Source organism: Dromiciops gliroides, chromosome 1, assembly GCF_019393635.1.
Source record: "Dromiciops gliroides isolate mDroGli1 chromosome 1, mDroGli1.pri, whole genome shotgun sequence".
NCBI classification, from domain to species: domain Eukaryota; kingdom Metazoa; phylum Chordata; class Mammalia; order Microbiotheria; family Microbiotheriidae; genus Dromiciops; species Dromiciops gliroides.
The window spans coordinates 746,586,703-746,610,359 of record NC_057861.1 but is presented as its reverse complement, the minus strand read 5'-3'; the positions used below and the strand labels follow the sequence as shown (position 1 = coordinate 746,610,359).

General features: G+C 40.7%; 1 protein-coding gene across 1 annotated transcript in view; it reads left to right on the top strand.

Annotated features, from left to right (window-relative positions):
- Positions 1-12,309, top strand: part of PPP1R17 (protein phosphatase 1 regulatory subunit 17) — a 30,897-nt gene extending 18,588 nt beyond the window's left edge. Inside the window, exon 5 of the mRNA XM_043979089.1 lies at positions 11,462-12,309. Within this exon, the coding sequence (XP_043835024.1) occupies positions 11,462-11,541 (80 nt within the window). The 3' untranslated portion in view covers positions 11,542-12,309. The remainder of the gene's footprint in view (positions 1-11,461) is intronic.
- Positions 12,310-23,657: the final 11,348 nt, after the last annotated feature.

The window sequence follows — 23,657 nt, the reverse complement described above, 5'->3', positions numbered from 1 at the left end:
GCGCCACTTAGCTGCCCCCCCCCCCCCATTTCTTTAATTTATGCTTCACCCGAGTCTGTTCTTGGCTAATGGATTTCTTGAGGTTTTGTGGGCTGTGGTCAAAATTCTGGACAGTACATATTGATGAAAGGGCGTTATGGTTGTTGGGGTAGTTAGCTTGTCTCTTTTAAGATTTGTAGAATACTGGAATAGAGGTTCTTGTTCAAATCCAGGCTGAACTAGATGGACACTGGGTTGGACTGGGCAACCATCAAGGGCCCTTCCAGTTGAGAGATTCTCTGGGTCTGTGAACTTCAGCCAGAAGGCCTCTGGTACCTTATACTCACCAATACCTAATGAAGCTTCTATCCTCTCCCTCACATTCTTCCTCCTCTTGACTTCACTCTTTCTGCTTGTGGCTTCACCAATCATTCAGTCTCCTGTATTGCTATCCTTGGGACACCTTTTGGCTCTCTGTTTTCCTTCATCTCTCACATCCAATCACTTAATGGGTCTTATCCCTTCTACCCCCACCCCATCTCTTTCATCCTTCCCTTTCCTCACATTTCTCTCCTTCCTCACACTCCATCCCTAGTATAAACTCTTGGTACCATTTTACTATTCAGGTAGCCTCTGAACAGATATCAACCCCTCCATCTCTTCCCTACACTTTATCCTTCATTTAACTGAAAGGACCATAATTCTATATTCCTCATTCTCTAGTCACTCCTGGGCTCAAAAAGCTTCACTGGCTCCCTATTGTCTACTGAAAACACTGAAACTCTTTCAGTCAGAAGTGAGGGCTGTCAGCATTCTGTGCCTCCCAGACATTCTAGCATTACTGCATATGATTCCTGTCCTTGCTCTCTCTAGGAAAAGGGAGTGCACTTGTAATTTCAACAGTAAAGGGAATTTCCTTTACCCATAAAAGTCCACACCTTCTCTTTTAAAAAATATTTATTTTATTTCTAATTTTTGGAATAAAACAAGCATTTCCATAATAGTATAATTTTTTAAAAGATGATTGCACATAAAACTCCACATGTATTATGCATAATTTGTTATTCCTTTTAATTATCTAATAAAGTTATCACATAGATTCTTTTTTTCCCTTTTTTCCTTCTGTTTCTCCCCCTCCTGCTCTAGAGAAGGCTACCAGTAGATACAAATGTATATATTTATGTAAAAATCATTCTATACATACTTCTACTTATCAGATAGCATTATCCTTCATGTGTCCTTTGTAATTAATTTGGGTATTTATAATATTTAAAATGATTTATTCACTCAAAGCTGTTCTTAGAATATTACTGTCATTACTATATACAATGTTCTCTTGGTTCCACTCATTTCACTTTTCTTTTTTCTTTTCTTTTCTTTTTTTTTTTTTTTTTTGCTGGTCAATGAGGATTAAGTGACTTGCTCAGGGTCACACAGCTAGTAAGTATCAAGTGTCTGAGGCCGGATTTCAACTCGTGTCCTCCTGAATCCAGGGCCAGTGCTTTATACATTGCACCATCTAGCTGCCCCCACTCCTCATTATTTCACATAAGTCTCTCCATGTTTTTCTAAGATCAAGAAGCCCATCATTTCTTATAAGCACAGTAATATTCCCTCACACTAATATACCACAACTTGTTTAGCCATTCCCCACTTGATGGGCATCCCCAAAATTTCCATTTCTTTGCCACCACAAAGAAAGCCGCAGTAAATATTTTAGACCACAGATGTTCTTTCCCTTTTTCCCTAATCATCTTTGGAAGTAGACCATTCCTATATATCACAAAAAAGCCTCTGTAAGAAAAGATAGTAAGAGATACCCCATATAAAATAAATGTACATGATATAAAATAGCTGGGAGTATACCTGCCAAAACCAACACAGGAACTGGATAAAGAAAATTAGAACAAAACTTTTTTATACAAATAAAATCAGATTGGGGGCATCTAGGTGGCACAGTGGATAAAGCACTGGCCTTGGATTCAGGAGGACCTGAGTTCAAATCCGACCTCAGACACTTGACACTCAATAGCTGTGTGACCCTGGGCAAGTCACTTAACCCTCATTGCCCTGCAAAAAAAAATCAGATTTAAATAATTGGAGAAATGTTCATTGTTCATGGGTAGTGAGGGACAATATAACAGGTGACAATTTTACCAAAACTAATTTATATATTCAATGTCATCCCAATTAAATTATCAGAAAACATTTTACTGAAATTGAAAAAATGATAACAAAAGCCATTTGAAAGGACAAATAGTCAAGAATGTCAAAGGAACTAATGAAAAAAAAATGTAAAGGAAGGAGGTTTAGCAGTGCCAGACCTTAAACTATATTATAAGGAAGTAATTATTAAAACTATTTGGTACTTCCTAATAAATAGAAAGGTAGATCAGTGGAATAGAGTAGACACACAATTTACAACAGCAAATAAATATAGTAACCTTGCACCTTCTCTTCAACTTAAAAGTATTAGTGAGTTGCCTGGCGCACTGAGAGTTTTGGTGATTTGTCCAGAGTCACACAGCCCAGAGGTGTCAAAGACAGAACTTAAACCCGAGCTTCCAGGCTACCAGACCAGTTCTCTTGCCCATATTACAGGCCCTAATAGGCTTCTTCTCCCTCAAAACTGATGAGAAATGGCACATAAGATCAGACTCAAGAAAATAATATCTCCCATTTCTATGGCAGTTTAAGATTTTCAGAATCCTTTTCTTCCTTTGTCTCATTCGATCTTCATAACGCTCCCAAGATAGGTGTTATTATCCTATTTTATTGATGAGGAAATGGAGGCTTGGAGAGTATTGGCAGACAAAGGCCGCTAGGTGGCGTCATGGTGCAAAGAACACTGAGCTGGAATCAGGAAAATGAATTCAAATCCAGCCTCAGCCTCAGACTTTTACTAGCTGTGGGACCCTGGGCCAGTCATTGAACCTCTGTTTGCCTCAGTTCTCTCATCTACAAAATAGGAATAATACTAGCACTTCCCTCCCAAGATTGTTCTGAGGAGCAAATGAGATAATGATTTTAAAGTGCTTATTGCATGGGGTGTGGGGGAGGGAGTCCTGGCACATAGTAGGGGTTATAAAAATGTCAGTTACTGTTAGTACAAATACCCAGTCTCCCCTGAGTTCCAGGCTATTGCTGTTCTCTTCTCCCGCATAGTGTTGCCTGAGATACCTTGAGCTTTACTTGAAATTATGAATTTTCAAGTCTCCCTGGCTTTGCTTAAGTGAATGGATTGCAGTCCATGCTACTAATGGTTGTTGTTTGCCCTTCATCCTCCAGGAGAACCGTGACATAAGGGGCATGTCATGACTTGCACTGAATTGGATTTAAGGGACGGAGGGTTGTACAGGGTCACCAACCTCCTCCAGAGCCATCTGGGACCAGTGGCAAGATGTCCATTGGGATGACTGGAGATGGCCCCGATTATTTTTTTTTATTATTATTATTTTTGCAGAGCAATGGGGGTTAAGTGACTTGCCCAGGGTCACACAGCTAGTAAGTGTCAAGTGTCTGAGGCCGGATTTGAACTCAGGTACTCCTGAATCCAGGGCCAGTGCTTTATCCACTGCGCCACCTAGCCACCCCCTGCCCTGATTATTTTTGAGTCAATTGGGGTTAAGTGACTTGCCCAGGGTCACACAGCTAGTGAGTTGGCAAGTGTCTGAGGTTGGACTTGAACTCAGGTCCTCCTGACTCCAGAACCAGTGCTGTATCCACTGTGCTAACCAGCTACCCCGCTATTTGTAGAAACCCCTAAAGATTGGTGGGGAAGGCAGATATATTGATGACACAGGATCGCCTCCTCCCAGTAGTGCCTCCCCCCCCCCCCCGCCCACACACACACACACACACAAAAAAAAAATTGAAACACATTTTTCCTCTGTTCTCTTTCCCAAGCAAACTCATTATAAGTTAAAGCAGAAGACCAAGTAGCCTTTATCTGTCCTTGCTCCAGACACCCAAGCATATTGCTGGGGGAGTAGCCTAGCCCTCCCTAGACTCATGTGATCTCTTTATCATATTATTAAGGTAATTAAAGCTTCTCTGGACTTCTGTAAGGTGACTTAAAAGCCCTGGGGGGGGCAGCTAGGTGTTGCAGGAGATAAATCGATAAAGCACGGGCCCTGGGCCCTGGATTCAAGAGGACCTGAGTTCAAATCTGCCTCAGACACTTGACACTTACTAGCTGTGTGACCCTGGGCAAGTCACTTAACCCTCATTGCTTTGCCAAAAAAAAAAAAAAGCCCCAGTAGGGAAAAAATTTAAGTTAATTGTCTGTGCTCTGTATTATTTATAACATAGGGTATGTAATCACTAGCCAAGGGCTCCACACAACTGGCCCCTTTTTCTTTTTTCTCTATCTCAATATAATATAAGGCAACAGTTATCTAGGTGTTTAATACTGGGTGCTCAGCACTCAAGATGTGAAGACCAAAACCAAGCAGTCCTTCCCTAGAAGAACTCATATTCTACCTGAAAGAAAATGCATGTACACCATTTGGTAAATGCAACATCTGTGTGTTGGAGTGGGGTGGGATCAAGAAAGATTTGTATCCAGGGTGATGTCTGCTCTGTTCTAGGAAGGAAATTCATGATTGTGTAAGGTCAAGGTGGATACTGCATTATGGAAATGAGGGACAGATCAGACAAAGGCATGGAGGTGGGAACTTGTCTGTCGTGCAAGGGGCAGCTAGCAGGCTGGTTTGACTGGAAGAGTAAGAATGTGAGGAGAAATGATATGAAAAGGGATGGGGGAAGCGTAAAAGGGTAAGAGGAAGCAGATTGTGGAGAGTTTCCAAATTTTACAAAGGAAAGACCTTGTCTCCAGACACAAGATCAAGAGAGATGGTTTTTGTATTTCCAGGCACATAGTAAGCTTTTAATGAATAAATGTTTATTGAATGAACTGAATATTTACTGAGAGCAGGGCCAGCATTTGTGCAGTGAATATCAGAAAAGACTTTCTAATAATTAGAGGAATCCAAACGTAGAATGGGCCGCTATCTGTGTGGGGATTGGAGGTCTGGGCTCTCCCTGATGGGAGCCTATCAAGTAAGCTCTGATTGGCCAACTTTGGCTTTCTATTGCCCATAGTTGCCCTTTATGTGTTGTCTTCCTCCTGTCTCCTGGAGAACAAAACATGTTTTGCTTGCTTCTATCTGTACACCCAGCAATTAAGCATAATGCCGGATACAGAGTAAGTGGGTTAAAAAAATGCTCTATCTATCTACTCTTCTATCTACTATTTATCTATCATCCAGCTAGCTCGCTATATCTACCTGTTAGAAGATGATAGATTTCTAGCTAGAAGCATTTTCAAAATCATCTAATTCAGCCCATAAATTCATAGATCGATTGTAATCATAGTCAGCCAGCATTTTTAAAGCACCCACTATGTGCCAGTCACTGTGCTAAGTGCTGGGGATACAAAGAAAGGCAAACAACAGTCTGGGCTTTCAAGGAGCCACAGTCTACTGTGGGGGGGGGGGGGGGACATGCAGGATAAATTCCACACAAGGGCAAGGCTAAGATTAAGTTTCTTGCAGAAGGTGGCTGGGATTTGAAGGAAATCAGGAAGGGGGGGGGCACTGCTTATTCCAACGGGAAGAGGAGGGCAAAGAAGAGGAGGAGCAGCACACCTCCATGGCTAGCCCTAGCACTGTGCATCCCTGGATCTGCTCCCTGCCCCCACCCCCACCCCAACCATGGCCTTCCTTGTAAAGCAGAATTTACTTCATGCAAACAAATGCTTCTGGCACCTTCCAGCAGTTCAAATGCCCTTAGCAGAAAGGTCGAGACCTTTCGAAGGCAGAGATTTTGCTGCCCATATGTTTTTTTTTCCCTCTCTCTCATTATAAAAATCTACTGATTCATGGAATTTCATAAGTGTCCATTTCCCTGTATTCCAGCATTCCCACACATTCTTGACAGTAGGCACTGAATCATCAGTGACCAGACCAGAGAAGACATTTGTATAAATCAAAGAAACTGGATATAACATATACATGGCCAGTCCGGATTTATGCATATGCAGATATGAAGGGGATCAATGATTTCTACACTGGGGACTGCCAGTGTGGAAGTACCATCAATCAGCCCACCTATGACTTATTACAGGAGTTCCTAACCTAGGGTCCAAGAATTTGTTTTTCTTTTCTAAAACTATATTTCAATGTAATTATTTTACTTTTTAATCTTGTGTACTTTTTGATATGCATTTAAAAATATTATTCTGAGAAGGAGTCCATAGATTTCACCAGATTGCCTCAGGGGTCTAGGAAATACACACAAAAAAATTAAGAACCCAGACTTAGAGGTGCCTCGCTGACATATTAGAAGTCAGGAAGACCTAAGTGTAGGACCCTGGACAAGTCCCTTGGTCTCTGCACTTTCCTCATCTTTAAAATGAGCATTTGTGACAATATTGTAAAGACAAGCAATTTTGAAAGACTTGAGAGCTTGATTCCCAGAAGCTCAAGGGCAAAGCAGACTTTTTACTTCCTATCATAGAGGGGATGGACTCAAAGTGCAAAAGGAGACATGCTTTTTGGACACGGCAGATTGGGGGATTTGTCTTGTTTGGCTAGAGATGTGTGTTGCAATGATTTTGTTTTTTCTTTCTTTTTTTCCAATGGGGATTGGAAAGAGGAAATGATGGAGAAGAATATAATTTTATTTGAAAAAATATTTGTTTTATTTTAAATGAGGTTAGATTTGATGGCTTCTAACATCCCTTCCAGCTCTGAATGTGTATCAAGCAGACAAGCCCTGAGGCATATAGGGGTTAAGGAACTTATCCAGGGTCATGTACTTAGTAAGAGCCAGAAGTAGACTAGGAAGCTGAAGCTTAATGCCTACAAGCCTAAAATTCCACCCACTATATTTTCTTAGTTCTCAATTTACACACATAAAACAAAATCCCTTGTACCAGCACATTTGTATGCATAGGCAGACACAATTCTATTTATTTATCCATACACATTGTTCTATGATCCTCGTTTTTATTAGCATATTAACTGAAGTATTGTATTTTTGAAGAGCCTCTGAGTAGCTGAAGATTTGGCAGGAATGGAGTTGCTAGCGATAATGATCAGAAAATGGCCCGAGGCAGATGTTCAAAGAGTTATACATGGGTTCTAATAAGGGTGCAAAGAGAAACTCATAAGCAAAAACACTCTAGAGATGCCTCCTCCTCGTTAGCCCTCAACAAACTAAAAACAGGAAGCCGATTCCCTTTCACCCATAAATCTCCTGCTAAGTACCATTATTCTACAGGGCCAATGACCTTCCTCCCAGCTGCCCCCTCCCTCCCCCACTCACACTTCCCAGAACACCCCCCCCCCCCCCCCGTCACAGATTGTCTCCAGATCCTGGGCCAAGCCAAGGTTTGTCCCCAAAGGCCTCCAGCTGTCACCACTCCCCATCCTGATGAATAAGACATATGGCGCCCTGCTCTTAGTGAGTAGTTGCAGTTCATCTGATCTAGCCTGCTGAGCACAGCTCAAGGGTACTTCGGGCTCTTGGATTATTCTTGCTGGGGCAGAAGGAATTGATCCAAGATGAAAGTTCTTGATTAGATCTATGAGGGTAATAGTGAGCCTTTGGAAATCTCAGCTAGAGCTTAGACTTTCCTTCATCACTCTCTACTTGAAAAGCTAAAAATTCTTAGACATATGTTTTAAATTAATGTTTTATTGAGACTTGAAAAATAATCTTTATCACTTCCTCAAGATACTCCCTCCTATAATATAATCTTCTCTTATAACAAAGACTCATAGTTGAAGGTAGAAATCTAACACATTGGCCATATCTGAGAACTTATGCCTCATTAAAAGCAGTATCTAGATGCAACAGTGGATTGCAACAACCCTGGGAGGTAGGTGTTATTATTATTCCCGTTTTACAAATGAACAAACCGAAGCAAACAGGTGAAGTGACTTGCCCATAGTCACACAGCTAGAAAGTGTCTGAGACTGGATTTGAACTCAGATCTCCCTGACTTCAGGCCCATCACTCTATTCACTATACCACTCAGCTGCCCAGTAGTATTCCATTATTGCCATACTCCACTATTTGATCAGCCATCTTCATATGGATGGATAGATGGGTATCAACTTTGTTTGGTGCGTATAGATAGAAAAATGCTGCTGTAAATATTTTTGTGTCTATGGGACTTTTCCCTCATTCTTTGACCTCCTTTGAGTATATATAAAATATTTTTATCAGTGAGTCAAGAGTATATACAATTTCATGACTTTCCTGGGAATTTCTGGGCTTTTCTCACAGAATGGTTAGATCAATTCACAGCTACATCAGCAGGACTTTGGGGGCCCTGTCTATCAACACTCCCATCACTATTTACTCCATTTTGATCCTTTTCCATATCTGTCAATTAGATGACTAAAACTTGAAAATAGTTAGTTGTTTAGTTGCATGTGTCTTCTTATTAGTGATTTGTGGCATCTTTCAAAACATGGTAGTTTGCATTTCCTCTTGTGAAACCTACCTGGTCACACCTTTGATCATTCATCTACTGGGCACTGATCACCTTAAATAGGATGACAATTTGCATTTGTATGAATACAGCTGAAACCTAGAGTTTAAAAGGCTTTTTCCTCATAATAACCCAGGAGATTAGTAGTACAAATATTAACGTTTTTCAGATATTGTGGCTCAGAGTAGCATGACTTGCCTAAGGTCACAAGTTAGTAAATGGCAAAGCTAATACCCATATGTCTGTCTCCTCTCTCAGTGTCCAGTGTGTTTTTCTACTCTGCCATGAGGAAGCATTCTGAATTTCCATTTGTCGTTGTTTGTTCTTCATTCTCAAAGAGGACCATGACATCAGGGTGATGTCATGACTTAGATTTAAGTGAGGGAGGGCTGTGCAAGGTCACCAACCTCACTCTCTCCTCCAGAGCCATCTAAGTCCAGTGTCAAGATATACATCAGGGCATACTGGAGATGGTACCATATGCTTTTATAAGGCAATTGGGGTTAAGTGACTTGCCCACAGTCACACAGCTAGTAAGTGTCAGAGGTGAGCTTTGAGCTCAGGTCCTCCTGACTCCAGGGCCAGTGCTCTGTCCACTACACCACCTAGCTCCCCTGGATTTCCATTTAACAACAGGGTGAAAAGAAAATGAGTTGTCCTTCAACTATGCTAATACTAGTAACCTACTTACAAAAGAATATGGTCTTTGTCTTTCAATAATGATATGAGTGGTGTAGGGAGGGACTTTAGTACACTGGAAAGAAGGCAAGACTTGGAATAAAAGGGATGAGTCATTTATGCTACCATGGGCAAGTCTGTTAACCTCTTTGTTTAAGCTCCATTTCCTTGTTTAAATGAAGGGATTGACCTCTGTAGGACCTTGACCTCTAAATTTATGTTGAAAGAAGGAAACTTTGACTTAATACAAGGAAAAAGATCCCAACCATCAGGGTCATCTCTGGGTGACCTGAGCTGTCTCTGGAGGTAATAGGTTGCTTCACCCTCATGGGAGGTCTTTACAATGGATCATGGCCAACCAGGTAGGCTTGAGTGGGGCTTGGTGGGTAGTAACTGCTCCTAAGGTCTTTTCCAGGTCTGGGACAGATTCTGTGAAGGCCCCATATTGGTGACACAGATGACAATCTCTGTCTAGGAGCCAAGTGGAAGGAGAGAATGATTAGAAAGGATCATCAAATCATGGGATTGTAGAATTCTCTTGATCAGAGACATAGAGCTGAGAGGGATCTTTAAGGAAATATAGTTCATGCCTCTCATTTTATAGGGAACAAAACTGAAGCACCCTTGGGAAAGCCATGATCAGCCTCAGTTTTCTCATCTATTCAAATGGCAATGATGCTAGCAATAGCACCTACCTCCCAGAGTTGTTGGAAAGATACAATGAGGTGATGCTGATAAAAGTGCTTTGAAATCACAAAGCATTATCTAAATATGTTATCATCATCATCTTCAGCACCCTCATCATCCTCATCTCTGGTTTCTAAAGAAAGTCTGAACCACTTTTCAAATGGCACCAATGTGAACTATCTCCCACTGTGTTCCAAAAGCGAATGATACAAAAGCTTTCATTTCATTTTCATTTGAAACTGTTTTTCTCCTGCAACAAATATCAGCTAATTGGTAAAGATCCCACACAAACAGAGCAGGGACAGAATCAAATGACTTGTCATTAAGGCAGCCCGGCAGGTTCATTAATTGGCTTCCACTTTGAATGGAGTCCAGTGTTGAAGAAAGGTCTCTTGTGGGGTGCGGCTTCTTTGTTCAGTCTCAGATCTTAGTGAAATGCTCCAAGTGCTAAAAGACCTCGAATAATAAAGAGAGAAAGGGAAAAAGGCAGCAGTGCAGGTGGAGAAGAAGGAGGGATTTGGCAGCCTTACAAGTGACAGAGGGAAACACCGTGGATGGAAGGAAAGAGCCTTGGCCCTGAGTCAGTTTCCCTGCTCTTGCTCTCAGATGCATTTCCCTCATTCACTAGAAGTGGAAAAATACAATACGGGCCCTTGGCTGATGTCGAAGATGTTTCAGCACAGCAAAAGCTAGAATTGTGGAATTAGAGCTGGAAGGCCAAGCCAATCATTTTTACAGGATGAAGAAACTTTGTGTCAAAGAAGACAACTGCCCAGGAGTTTAGAGTGGCAGAGCCAAACCTAGGACACAGGTCTCCTGACTCTGGAAGGCTGGACCTTCCCTGATGCCAAATTAAATTTGTCCCAAGGCCTTTGAGCCCAGAAAGTCAGCCCATCTTTTCAAATAGCAAGTGATGCTGAAGGTTTTAAAAGACTGTAAATTCCAAAAATCAAAGAAGAGAGAGAAATAGCAACCATGCTCCCTACGTTTTCTTATCCTCACCCTTATAGAGGCAGATGTCTAAATGTATCTGATTCAGCTTTCTGAACTGGTTGGAAAACCGTCAAATCAAGCTCATTCATTTTGAAATAGCTCCCTCATTAGCTGAAGGTGGCTAGGTAGCCCAGTGGATAGAGCACTGGATTTGAAGCCCAAAAGACCTAGGTTCAGATGCTGCCTTAGATAATTAGTGGCCCTAGTACCCAAGGTTGTTGTGTGGGCAAAATGAGATATTTCGAAAGCACTTTGCAAATCTCAAAGCACTGTGTGATAGCTAATATCACTAGACTATGAGTTTATAGAGTGAGACCTAACAAAGACTTTAGGGTTCATCTAGTACAAATTCTCATTTTACAGATGAGGAAATCAAGGCCCAGACAAGTTAGGTGACTTGCCCAATGTCAAAAAATTGACGTTTCAGGAATAGGATTTAAACCCAGAAGCTCTGTTTCCAACTCCAATGTTCTTTCAACTGCCCCAAGCTATCCCAATATTAAGTTTACAAACCTCCTAGACTTTTGCGCATTGTTTCATGTCACATCTCAGAGATTTTCTCATTGATTCATGAATGGTCCCTAATCCCAGATTTCTGTTCTGTGTTGTTTTGTTTTGTAGGTGTCCTGCTTCTCCAAGAAGAAAGACATAAAGTGATTATGGAAGATGAAGAAAAGGATGGAGAAAAGATTCCTATTTAAAGTATTTTTTCCCTCTGAGAGTTCTTGTGAATTTACTAAAATGGCTTTCAGTAGAGACCTGCAATGTATATACATGTCTTTCTACCCTTATTTTCCCATAGTCAACCTTCCAGAGCTAGTCTTCTTTGATTGAGACCTATGTATCAGATGGAAAGTAATTCTGATTTTCTTTTTTCTATCTTACTCCTCAATAGTATTTCCTTACCATTGTGTAGATCCATGATAAATATCATCTTCAATCCCCTTCCTGGCTTCCAATCTCCTCCACCCTCAATCTCCACTTATTAATTACCCTATTAATCAGTATAACTTGTGATAGTATCAGGAACAGTTTGGGGGAGGGTAAGATTGGGGCCACGTTGCTGATGGAGCATGGAGCGCTCAACCAAACCACCAGTAAACCAAGTCATTCATAGAGCCACAATAACAAGACAGATCTAATGGATTAACAGAGTTTGCTAAGACACGTTTGTGAGTGGTTGGGTTAGTGCTTTACCCATGGGGTGAGCCCACACATCTCATCCGTGGCATAGAGTGTGACCTTTATGATGAACACAAAACAACCACTTGACTCTAGAACCCAATTCTACAAACATAGGACTTTGTCCTAGCTGTCCCTAATGCCAAGAAGGCTCTCCTTCCTCATCCCTGCTTCTTTATTTCCTTGGCTTTCACTACAGTTACCTTCCATCTACTCTCTACACATTTTGTGTGTATTTAGTTATTAATGTGTTTTCTCCTACATTAGAATGTAAGCTCTTGGAAGGCAGGGACTATATTTACCTTTCTTTGTATCTGTAGGGCTAAGCACAATGTCTGACATCATTGGTGCTTAATAAATGATTTTTGAATGACTAACAAATCTGATTAACTTCATAAAGCAGCTATCATCACAGCCTAAGTTCATATCAAGAGGAGATACTTCATCAGTTAAAGGCACAAAAGAGGTTCCCATGATTTATGAGACCATTAATTCAATCAATATTAATTGAGCTCTTATATCTTTCCAGAGATTATGCATCATATTAGGGGATATACTGATAGATCCTTATACTTGTACAGGGAATAGCCCACTGTGATTTCTAGGGTATCTGGGGGATACAGAGAAAAGTAAGACAGGTCCCTTTCCTTAAAGATAAGAGAAGATGTATACAAGATGAACTCCTAAAGTTAGCTTGAGTGTGAAAAAATAATGAAAGAGGCACAGAGTGACCTGGAAGTTTAGGGAAAGGAAAAAGAAATGTCTACCCACTCCTTTGAACGCTGTAAACCAAAGGGAATTTACTTCTGCTGATGGTTACTCATTTCTGGAGAATGAATAAATTAATGAGCATTTATTAAATATTTACAATGTGCCAAATACTATGCAAGACACTGGGAAAGGTGAAATTAAGGATAAGGCATTATTATATAAATGTGGACTATACTTACTATAGTCATTAGGGATTAGAAGTACTTTCACAGAAAAATTTCTTCTTTCATTTTAGAGCAAACATTTCCTGAAAAGAACACCCACTGACATCAAAGAAAACTGTGTATGCAAGTTCATTCCAAAAGAGGCCACTAGCTTAATGAAAGGAGCCTCAATTCTAATTGGCCAACTAAAGCAGGAAATTGCTCACCAAACTTGAGTTTTCACAAGGACAGGAGACAGGCAATTTGTGAGACTTTGCTGTACTTCAAAAATTCCAGGGAACATTCTAGCCCTCCTTTGAATCCAAGCTCCCTTTCAAAGCCATTGGCAGAGATCACAGCAGCCGACTTCTGATGTCTAATTATCACTTAGGCAGACTGGAGTTATTGCAGGATAATTTGGAAAGAGCATCATAAAGGACTCAAGCAGAGTTTTCTTTCAAATGCAATTTCTTTTAGATGCCTGTGTTGTTGCTAATGTTGTCTTAAGCCTGGATGGATTGCAAAACCATGTGGTTTTGAAAATGGAATGCAATTATTTCTGTTAACTTAAAGTTGCCCTTTTGTAATTAATATTCTAGATTCTATGCCACCCTTGGACCAATGATGTGCTCTGACCTCTTGCAAGTCAAGAATGTGCAAATAGAATTCAGAACATTCCATGACATGTATATTATCAAAGACACAGTTAATATATAAATCTAAACTATCCCAATTCCATTATTGTTCATATGAGAGAGGCTTTGACCTAGCTCCACAGTATCCAAAGAGATCCATGACTCCACACAGACCGATTTTATTTGCCAAATATGGGCCCATCCAGCAAGTTCTGCCTCCTGGAAGGAAATCATGGATTGCAACTTCCTGCAATCAAGTTCAGCATTATTCTTAAATCTGGTACTAAATGCAATCAGCATGATTTTCTGGCTATGTGCTAAAAGGAAATAAACGTTCCTTCCTACAATAAGCAGATATAGCCATGGGGAAAAAAGATACAAAATGTAAATCATATATCATAGAATCATTCTTTTCAAAAGGGCTTTGCGAATTCAGGGCTTCCCATTAATTTATCGGCTTCCCAAATCTGGGAAAGCCCCTATGTTTCATATTGAGCTCTCAGAAAAACTAACCCAGGTTACAAAGTAGTCTATGATTTAATAGCAAATCAAAATCTTACCTCACTAGCCCCCACCAATGTGTTTATATTTACTAGTCAGTCAGTAGACACATTTAGTTCACAGTAAAGATATTTCATGAAATAGCAGAATAAGGGGCAGGGGGAAAGAAGCTGTAGAGCCACTGTCTTCTTGTAATGTCATGTGACTTGAATTGTTCCCCACTGAGGATACCACTGACCTTGCTCCTCATTGGGCATGGTAAGACTTTTCCATGATTATATTCAGCCACTACTGCCTGATGAACTTTAGCTGTATTCCTTGGGAGAATGATCCATTTTTCCATGTAGGAGGAGAATTTTTTTTTCTTTTGGATAAGGGTCCAGACAGAAAACTTCAGGGTGTTTTTAAAAGAAGTGTCTTAATATCCCTAGTCAGCATTTTCATGTATTATCAACAAAACCCAGCAGGACTAAGGAGAAAAGAAATTCCATTTAAAATAACAGTAGACATTATAAAATACTTGGGACTCTAGTTGCCAAGACAAATCCAGGGACAAAATGAACAAAATTGCAAAATGCTTTTCACACAAATAAAGACATCTAAACAACTGGAAAAAGTGTTAATTTCATATGAGTAGGGTAAGCCATTACAATAAAAATGACAATTCTACCTAAATTAATTTAATTATTCAGTGCCATACCAATCAAACTACCAAACAATTATTTTATAAACCTAGAAAAATAATAACAACATTTATCTGAAATAACAAAAGGTCCAAAATACAAATGAAATGATCCAGGAATGTTCCAGGAATCAATGGAAAAAAATGTGAAGGAAGGTGCGGTAGCAGTACCAGATCTCAAACTATATTACAAAATGGTAATCCTCAGAATAATCTGCTACTGTCTAAGAAATAGAATGGCTTATCAGTGGAATAGATCAGGTACAAATAAACAATAGTAATTGACGATAGCAATCTAGTGTTTGATAAACAAAGGCCCAAGCTTTTGGGACAAGAGCTCACCATTTGACAAAAATTTCTGGGAAAACTGAAAAGCAATTTGGAAGAAACTAGGTATAGCCATCTGACACTGTATACAAAAATAATGTCAAATGAGTATAAGATTTAAACATAAAGGGAGATACCATAAACAAATAAGGCAAGCATGGCAAATTTTACCTGTCAGTTATATGGGTAAAGGAAAGTTGATGACCAAACAAGAGATAGGGAGAATAGCAAGAGGTAAAATGGATAATTTTGATAACATTAAATCTATTTTGCACAAATAAAACTCTAATGCATCCAAAATTAGATGGAAAGCAAGAAAGTAGGAAAAATATTATACTAACTTTTTCTGATGAAAATCTCATTTCTCAAATACATCAGGAACTGAGCCAAATTTATAAAAATAAGATCCATTCTCCAAATTGACAAGTGCTCAAAGGATACAAAAAGGCAGTTTTCAGAAGAAGAATTAAAAGCTATCAATAGTCATAGAAAAGTGGTATAAATAAAAACAACTCTGAGGTACTGCATCTTACCTTTCAGATTGGCTAACATAACAGAAAAGTAAAATGATAAATGTTAGAGGAAATGTAGAAAAATTTGGACTCTAACGCACTGTTGGTGGAGTTGTGAGCTGGTCTAACCATTCTGGAGAACAATGTGGAGCTACACCAAAGGGCTACAAAACTGCATATTCTTTGATCCAACCATACCACTGCTAGGTCTGCATCCCAAAGAGATCAAAGAAAAGGGAAAAGGAGCTGTATGTATAAAAATATTTGTGGTAGTTCTTTGCAATGGCAAAGAATTGGAAACTGAAGAGATGCCCATCAATTGGGGAAAGACTAAACAAGTTGTGGCTTATGATTATCATGGAATGCTATTGTACCAGAGAAATGACAAATAGAATGGCTTCAGAAAAACCTGGGAAGACATAGGAATGGATGTAAAAGGAAGCCAGGAGAACCAAGAGAACATTGTACACAGTAAAAGCAATATTGTAATAAAAAACTGTGAAAGACTTAGCTATTCTAATCAATATAATGGTTTAAGACAATTCTAAAGGACCCATGATGAAAAATACTGTCTACCTCTAGAGAGAAAATTGAATAATGCTGAGGTTAAATTGAAGCAGACTTTGTTCACTTTCTTTATGTTTTCTACTCTTTATTGTTTTTATTTTACAACATGACATTTATAAATGTTTTGCATGACTTCATATGTATATTTGACATTATATTGCTTGCAGTTTCGATAGGTAGCAGGGAGGGAGGGAAAGAATTTGGACCTCAAAATTTTAAATGAATTTTTAAAAAGAAGGAAGTGAAAGACAATTTATTTTTTATATTTAAAATAAAAGGAATTGATAATAATACCTCTGTGAGGAACCCACCCCTTCAATGCCTAAGTAGCATGTGATGGAATAATGAGTCCATGATTATATTGGTGATCATTTATCCCATGCCCTCTTCTTTTTAAATTAATTTTTTTCAGAATCTGGCTTGCCTACCTTCCACCCCCTTCCCCCCAACACTTCCAAATTGAGAATGTAAGAAAAACAAAATCCCTATTACAAACATGTGGAGTTGAGCAAAATAATTCTCATATTCACCAGGTTCCCCCACTGCCCCCCCAAAAAATCTCAACCTGCCCTCTGAGTCCTTCACCTCTCTACCAAGAGGAGGGGTGGCATGTTTCATTATAAACCATCTGGAATCATGCTTACTTGTGGCACTGATCAGACTCACCAAGTCTTTCAAAGTTATTTATCTTTATAATCTTGTTGTTATTGTATAAGCTATTCTCCAACTCATTTTACTCTGCATCAGTTCATACAAACCTTCCCAGGTTTCTCTGAAACCATCCCTTTCCTAATTTCTTATAGCACAATGATATTCATGTGCTATCACTTGTTTGGGGCAGCTAGGTGGAGCAGTGGACAGAGCACTGAGCTTGAAATCAGGAAGACTCCTTTTCATGGGTTCAAATTTGACCTCAGACACTTACTAGCTATGTGACCCTGGGCAAGTTAATTCACTCTGTTTGCCTCAGTTCCTCATCTGTAAAAATGAGCTGGAGAAGGAAATGGCAACCCACTCCAGTATCTTTGCCAAGAAAACTTTAGAATGGGGTCACAGAGAGTCAAACACAACTGAAACAACTGAACAACAACAAATCATTTGTTCAGCTATTGATGATAATGACTATGATGACAACTACAACGATATGAGAGAGAATGTCCCTCTGAGACTTTAACAAAAGCTGGAATTATAAAGAGGCTTAAAATATATATATTTACATGTAAAGGAGAAAGCCTTCAGATGCAAAATGGCTCTTCGGCACCCCAGAAAATGTCAGAGGTTTGAGTAACTCAATTACATCGGAAGAGAACAGTTAGACAATGGAGGTGTCTAGTGTCCTGGCTGCATCCATGTGGCTATTTCTAGCCATTCACCTGCATAAGATTCCCAAAAGGATGTGGGAACTAGAACTGCCTGAATTCAGACTGATCCGCCTAAGGCGATGTGGAGTGTGTCACTGAGAGAAGGGGCTTGTGAACCAGGAGGAGCCAGACCTCTCTTAGCTCCTAACTGGAGGTAACAAACCTCAGAACTGAGGGGCTGAAGGGGTCACAGGAGGGAGGCTCTTGCCAATCCTAGGCTAGTTCATTGGCCTGACTGGGAGAACACCACGACACTGCAGCTAAAAAGCACTTCACACCAGCTGAAAAGAGGTAATACCGCCCAGCCAAGGCAGTGCCCAAAGATGAAGAAAGACTGATGCTAGTAAGAAATCAATGGGACAGCCAAGTAATCTGCTTGACCCCGGCTGCAACAGCCGCTTATCCAGGGCAGATGTGATGCCACAAAAGGAAACAGTCCAACTGAGCAGCAGAGAGACATATCTATCACTAATGCCACACCCCACAATAAACTTCTGGATAACCCCAGAGAGGGAAAGGACCTCAAACCCTAGAAGTTCTGGATTTGTGAATTGCTTGTGTTCTTTGGCAGCACCATGGTGGACAGAGAAAGCCCTGGGCCTGGAGTCAGGAAGAACTGAATTCATATCCAGCCACGGACACTTCCAAGCTGTGTGACCCTGGGCAAGTCACTTAATCTCTGTTTGTCCTAGTTCCCTCAATTGTAAAATAGGGGAGACAGTAGCACCTACCTCCCCGTATTGTTGTGAGGATCAAATGAGCTAATATTTGTAAAGTACCTAACACAGTGTCTGGCACATAGTAGGCACTATATGTAAATGTTTATTTTCTTCCCTCTCCTTCCTTGAACATGTTCTTAACACTATGGTACTTAACCATTTATGCTCAATTCTCCCTCCCCACCTGCCTTAGCCCCACCAGAGTCCGCATGTATTTGTGTGTGCCCTTGGTTTAGAGAAAATTATGATGACTAGGGGGCAGCTAGATGGCACAGTGGATAAAGCACTGGCCCTGGATTCAGGAGGACCTGAGTTCAAATGTGGCCTCAGACACTTGCCACTTCCTAGCTGTGTGACCCTGGCCAAGTCACTTTACCCTCATTGCCCCGCCCCCCCCAAATAATATCCACTAGCCTTGCTATTCCATTTGAGTAATTCCCTTTACTAAAGAACTGAGTCAGCTGTCTGACTATTTTGTGGATATACATTGATAGGGGCTTGTAAACTACTGTGATGACACCCATTTACAAGGTTACCCCTCAAACCCCCAAAGTAGTAGCAGTCACCCCTCAGGATTTAACCTGACAATGGATTAGTGGAGGGAGCCTAGGGGTTGTTAGAGGAGGAGGAGGAGGAGAAAAAAGAAGAGGAGTAGGGGGTGGTGGTGGTGGTTGTAGTAGTAGTAATACTACTATTGGTTCACCCAACCAACTTTTCCCCTTATGTCTAATTCTGTGGTAGGGTCTATTCTGAGGGATTTTAGAAAATGATATCATGGATCCCAGAGAACCTATTTTTCTTCTAATATGAGAAACTTTTGAATTTGTGAAAAAGTTCTCCTCTAATATGAGGCCTTTCCATGCTGCCGTTAACCCAGAAGCAACTATGTCCACCCTGTCCATCCCCCAAACTCATATTCCTGTCTGTTCAGCGGAGGCCCCAGGCCTCTCTCACCCATCAACCATGAAGCTACCTTCCTTCTGGGGGTCTCCTAGGCATGAGCATTCATACATTAGACTCAACCCCAAGCTTTTCATGCTTAACTCAATGAGTGGCTGTGTGTATGTGTGTGGGTAATGTATGGGTTTTAATATGAGATGTTTACACTTTCAATCTGGGATGTACTCTGTGCCTGCTAGAACAGGAATGAAGTCCCCCACGACTCCTCGAGCCGAGCAGAAGCCAGATCTCAGCCAGGCTTCTGCGGCTCCATGCCGAAATGCAGCAATAAAAAACAGACTAGCAAATCAGCTGGGTGCAGTTCGAAACAAATCCACATTCATAATTTGTAACCGTGCCGTCGTTACAAAGCCCCTCCCGGCATGTGGCGCCAACCATGGAAGAGAGATTTTTAGCGACGAGTTTGGTGAAAGATCTCCCTACCTGGGCCAAAGAAGAATGTATTTTTGCCTTCCTATTTTCGATGCAATTCAGCTCAACAACATTGTTTTGGAAGCGGCTGAATAACTGAACCCAGCGAGTAGTCATGAATGGTTCATTTCAATTCATTTCAATGTTTCATTTTCTGTTCCTGTATCCCCAATGCTGAGCATGGCACTTTGCACATAGTAAACATTTAATAAAGGTTTATGCAATCATTCATTCATTCATTCATTCATTCATTCATTCATTCATTCATTCATTCATTTCTTATGGGCCTTTTATATTCCAGGCACTGTGCTAGGCATTAGGGACATGAAAGCAAAACATGAGACGCATTTTTGTGATAGAGGAGCTTATATATTAGGGAGAACAACATGTCAATTAATCACTCAACAAACATGTTTTAAGTGCTTACTTACTTACATGCCCAGCACTGTCCTTAGCACTTAGAGAGAAATAAGATAACCTTGGTCCTAGAGGAGCTCATAATTCTACTGTGGCAACAATTTGTATAAATATAAATATACTCAGAAAAAAGGAAAAACATTCAAAGTAATATGGATTTAGATTCTGATGATACCCATAGATACAGAAATGAAAGATTTTTTTTGAGGAAATAGAGAGTTCTAACAATGGGAAGGGGAGGAATCAAGGAAGTCTTGGTGTAAAAGATGCCACCTGAGGGGCAGCTAGGTAGTGCAGTGGATAGAGCACCGGTCCTGGATTCAGGAGGACCTGAGTTCAAATATGGCCTCAGACACTTGACACTTACTAGCTGTGTGACCCTGGGCAAGTCACTTAACCCCAATTGCCTTAAAAAAAAAAAAAGATGCCACCTGAGCAGTACTTTGAAAGAAATGATGGATCCTGACAAGAAAAGACAGGCAAGGAGTGTCTACCAGGAATAGGGAATGGGGCCAGAGATTACAGGACCACAGGATCGTGTATTTGGGCCAGACCCAGGAACCTCAGAAATTTTCTAGCCCAATAAACTCATTTTACATATGAGGACACTGAGGCCCAAAGAAATTGAGTGACTGGTCCAAGGTCACACAGGTAGAAATGGACAAATTCACTGGAAATTCTTGGTCTCCAGATCTGATGCTCTTTCTCATGCTCCCTCCCAGGGCTCAGGGATGGGAGGTGAACTTTGATCTTGTATTTTTGTCATTATTTCAGGTGTAAAGTTGTTAGAGAAATTGACTGGTCCTATTATACACGGCCCCTCACCTAAATTAGCAATGAACGTTTCCCATTTCCTAAATCAAAGGCTCTGTTTCATTCTACATGAAATCTTTCCTGAAACATGCCCCCTCAAAGCTGTGAGGGTGTTCCCACTAAAATCACCTTGTATTGATGTTGTACATGCCTATAGATGCACATTCTAGTAGATTGTAAGTTCCTTGAGGACAGGGACTGTTGTCACTTTTATTGTTATAAGCCAGCACCTTGCACAGGGCCTGGAACATAACAGGAACTTAATAAATGCTAATTATCACAATTCCAGAGGACTCTTGATGACAAGAGGCTACCTGCCTCCATAGTAAGAGGTGATAGGCTCGGACAGACTTGGCCAATATGGCAATTTCTTTTGCTTGACTATGCTTGTTTGTAATGGGGACTCGTTTCTCTTTCTTTCTCAGTGAAGAAGGGAAGAGGGAGAAAAGGCAGACTTTCATCTATTGAGAAAAGTTAATTTTTAAAATGTGTATTGATTAATTTCCTAACTGGAAATAGTGGGTGATATTCTTAGCTTAACACACCGATGTGTATTGATTATTTAATTCAATTTCTCAGACTACTAGAAATAGTCATTATGTACGGAAAGAAAAATATCTAGACCCATTTGATCTCCAGACAAGCTCTGAATAGTGAGAGATCAGGTACAGCCCAAGAAATTGAGGGAGGCAAGATATGTTAGGACCACAGACTGAGAGCTAGAACAGCCCTTGGAGGCCAGCTAGTCCAATCCTCTCACTTTACAGGTAAGGAAACCGAGGCCCAAGGAGATTAAGTGACTTGACCAGGGTCATAGAAATAGTGTCTGAGGTAGGATTTAAGCCCAGGTCTGCCTGAGTCCTAGTCCAGTCCTCTATGCACTGTGCCATTCCTAGTATTCATCCCTTCCTTCCCTTTCTCTTCTCTTGCCTTCCCTTCAGTTCCCTTCCCTTCTGCCAACTGCCAGACCAGGCCCCCATTGCTTCACTCCTGAATCATTTCAATAAGATCTTGAAAGATCTCTGCCCTTCCAGGCTCTCCTCAATAATACCCAACCCCCACAAGCCACAACATTCATTTTGATAAAATAGGATGTCGATCATTTCGTTCACCACTGCCTCCATTATCATTTCTCTGCCCCAATACTTCAATGACCTCTCATTGTCCTAATGGCCGAGGTTTCAGCCAGGCCAGTCACCCCCTGTCCCTGTATTTGGCGCGTTACATCATTCTCCCACCTGGAATCCCAGAGCTCCTGTTCTCTCTATTTCTTCACAGCCCAACTCTCCTTATGAACTCTGTGTTGGCTCCCCCAGGTCACAGTAATCACTGTCCTCTCCCTCCACTCCTTGGTCACAGATCACGAGAATAGCTGGCCTTCACATGCCCTTAAAGTTTGCAAAGCACCAGGCCTTCATTATCTCACTTGGTTCCATTAAAGCAAGTCTTATGATACAGGAATTGTTACATTTTTGTGTCATTGTAATAACAAACATTTCTAGATTCTTTCAGGTTTACAAAACACTTTACATAGGTTATTTCATTTAATCCTCTAACATCTTTGTGAGGTAGGTGCTGTTATCCCCATTTTATAATTGAGGAAACTGAGGCAGAGAGAGGTTGAGTGACTTGCCTAGGGTCATTCAACTAGCAAGTATCTGAGACAGGATTTGACTTCAGGTCTATCCTGATTCAAATCTCAATGCCACTTAGCTATCTCAGAACAGAACCCAGCATAATTCTTTGTTTTGCCCATTGCTCATTGAATTGATTTGTTGTGATGATCAAACTGAGGCACAGAGAAATTGTTTCACAAAACTATGAAGAGTCAAAGCCAGGAGCTACATGTTCTGCTCAAACATAGAGGTCTCCCCCTACCGCACCACACTGCTTCTCAATAAATAGGAGTTCAAGTGTGTCCAGGATAAACATCCAATTGTTTAGCATCTTTGGAAGAGGAGTCATACCCTTCCTGCCAACCTTTGAGTCCCTAGAAAGTTAAGCAAGGAGACTCCAGAGTCAGTGATACAAACTGGAACCTCTTTTGTTCCTTGGACTTGAACCTCATTTCCTTGGTTCCTTTTGTCCATTCAAATCTATGTTCAACTTCTCATTAAAAATACTGAGTATCAAGGATCCGTAGAATGAAAACTCTTGAAGGCAAGGTTTGTTTTTCTTTCTTGTTGCATCTTTGTATCCCTATCACCTAGCGTATTGTTCAGTCCTTTCCATTGTATCTGATTCTTTGTGACCCCATTTATAGTTTTCCTGGCAAAGACACTGGAATGGTTTGTTATTTCTTTCTCCAGCTTATTTTACAGAGGAGGAAACCAAGGCAAACAGGGTTAAGCAACTTGCCCAAGGTCACACAGCTAGTAAGTGTCTGAGACTGGATTTGAACTCAGGTCTTCCTGACTCCAGGCCTGACGCTCTATCTGCTGTGCCACCTAGCTTCACCTAGCATAGTGCCTTAAATGTGAGTGACACTTAAATGCACGTTGGATTGGATTTGATGGGATGGTAACATTATTTAGAAGATATTATTAAGGTGTTGAGGAACTTTTGGTCAAATTTTGATTTTGTAGTGTTAATGTATTAACTTGACATTGTCTCCATCATCATCCCCTTGGCCATCCTCATCATGAGCATGAAGCTAAGCTCCCTAGACAGCAAGGTTCATTCTGGGACAGCGAGACTGAGATTACAGCCCATTTACATGACTATACTGGACTTCTTTCCAGCTTGGCTAAAACCACCAACCCAGGAAATCCTCCTATGCAATCTTGTTTGTTTGGTTTTTTGTGGGGCAATGGGGG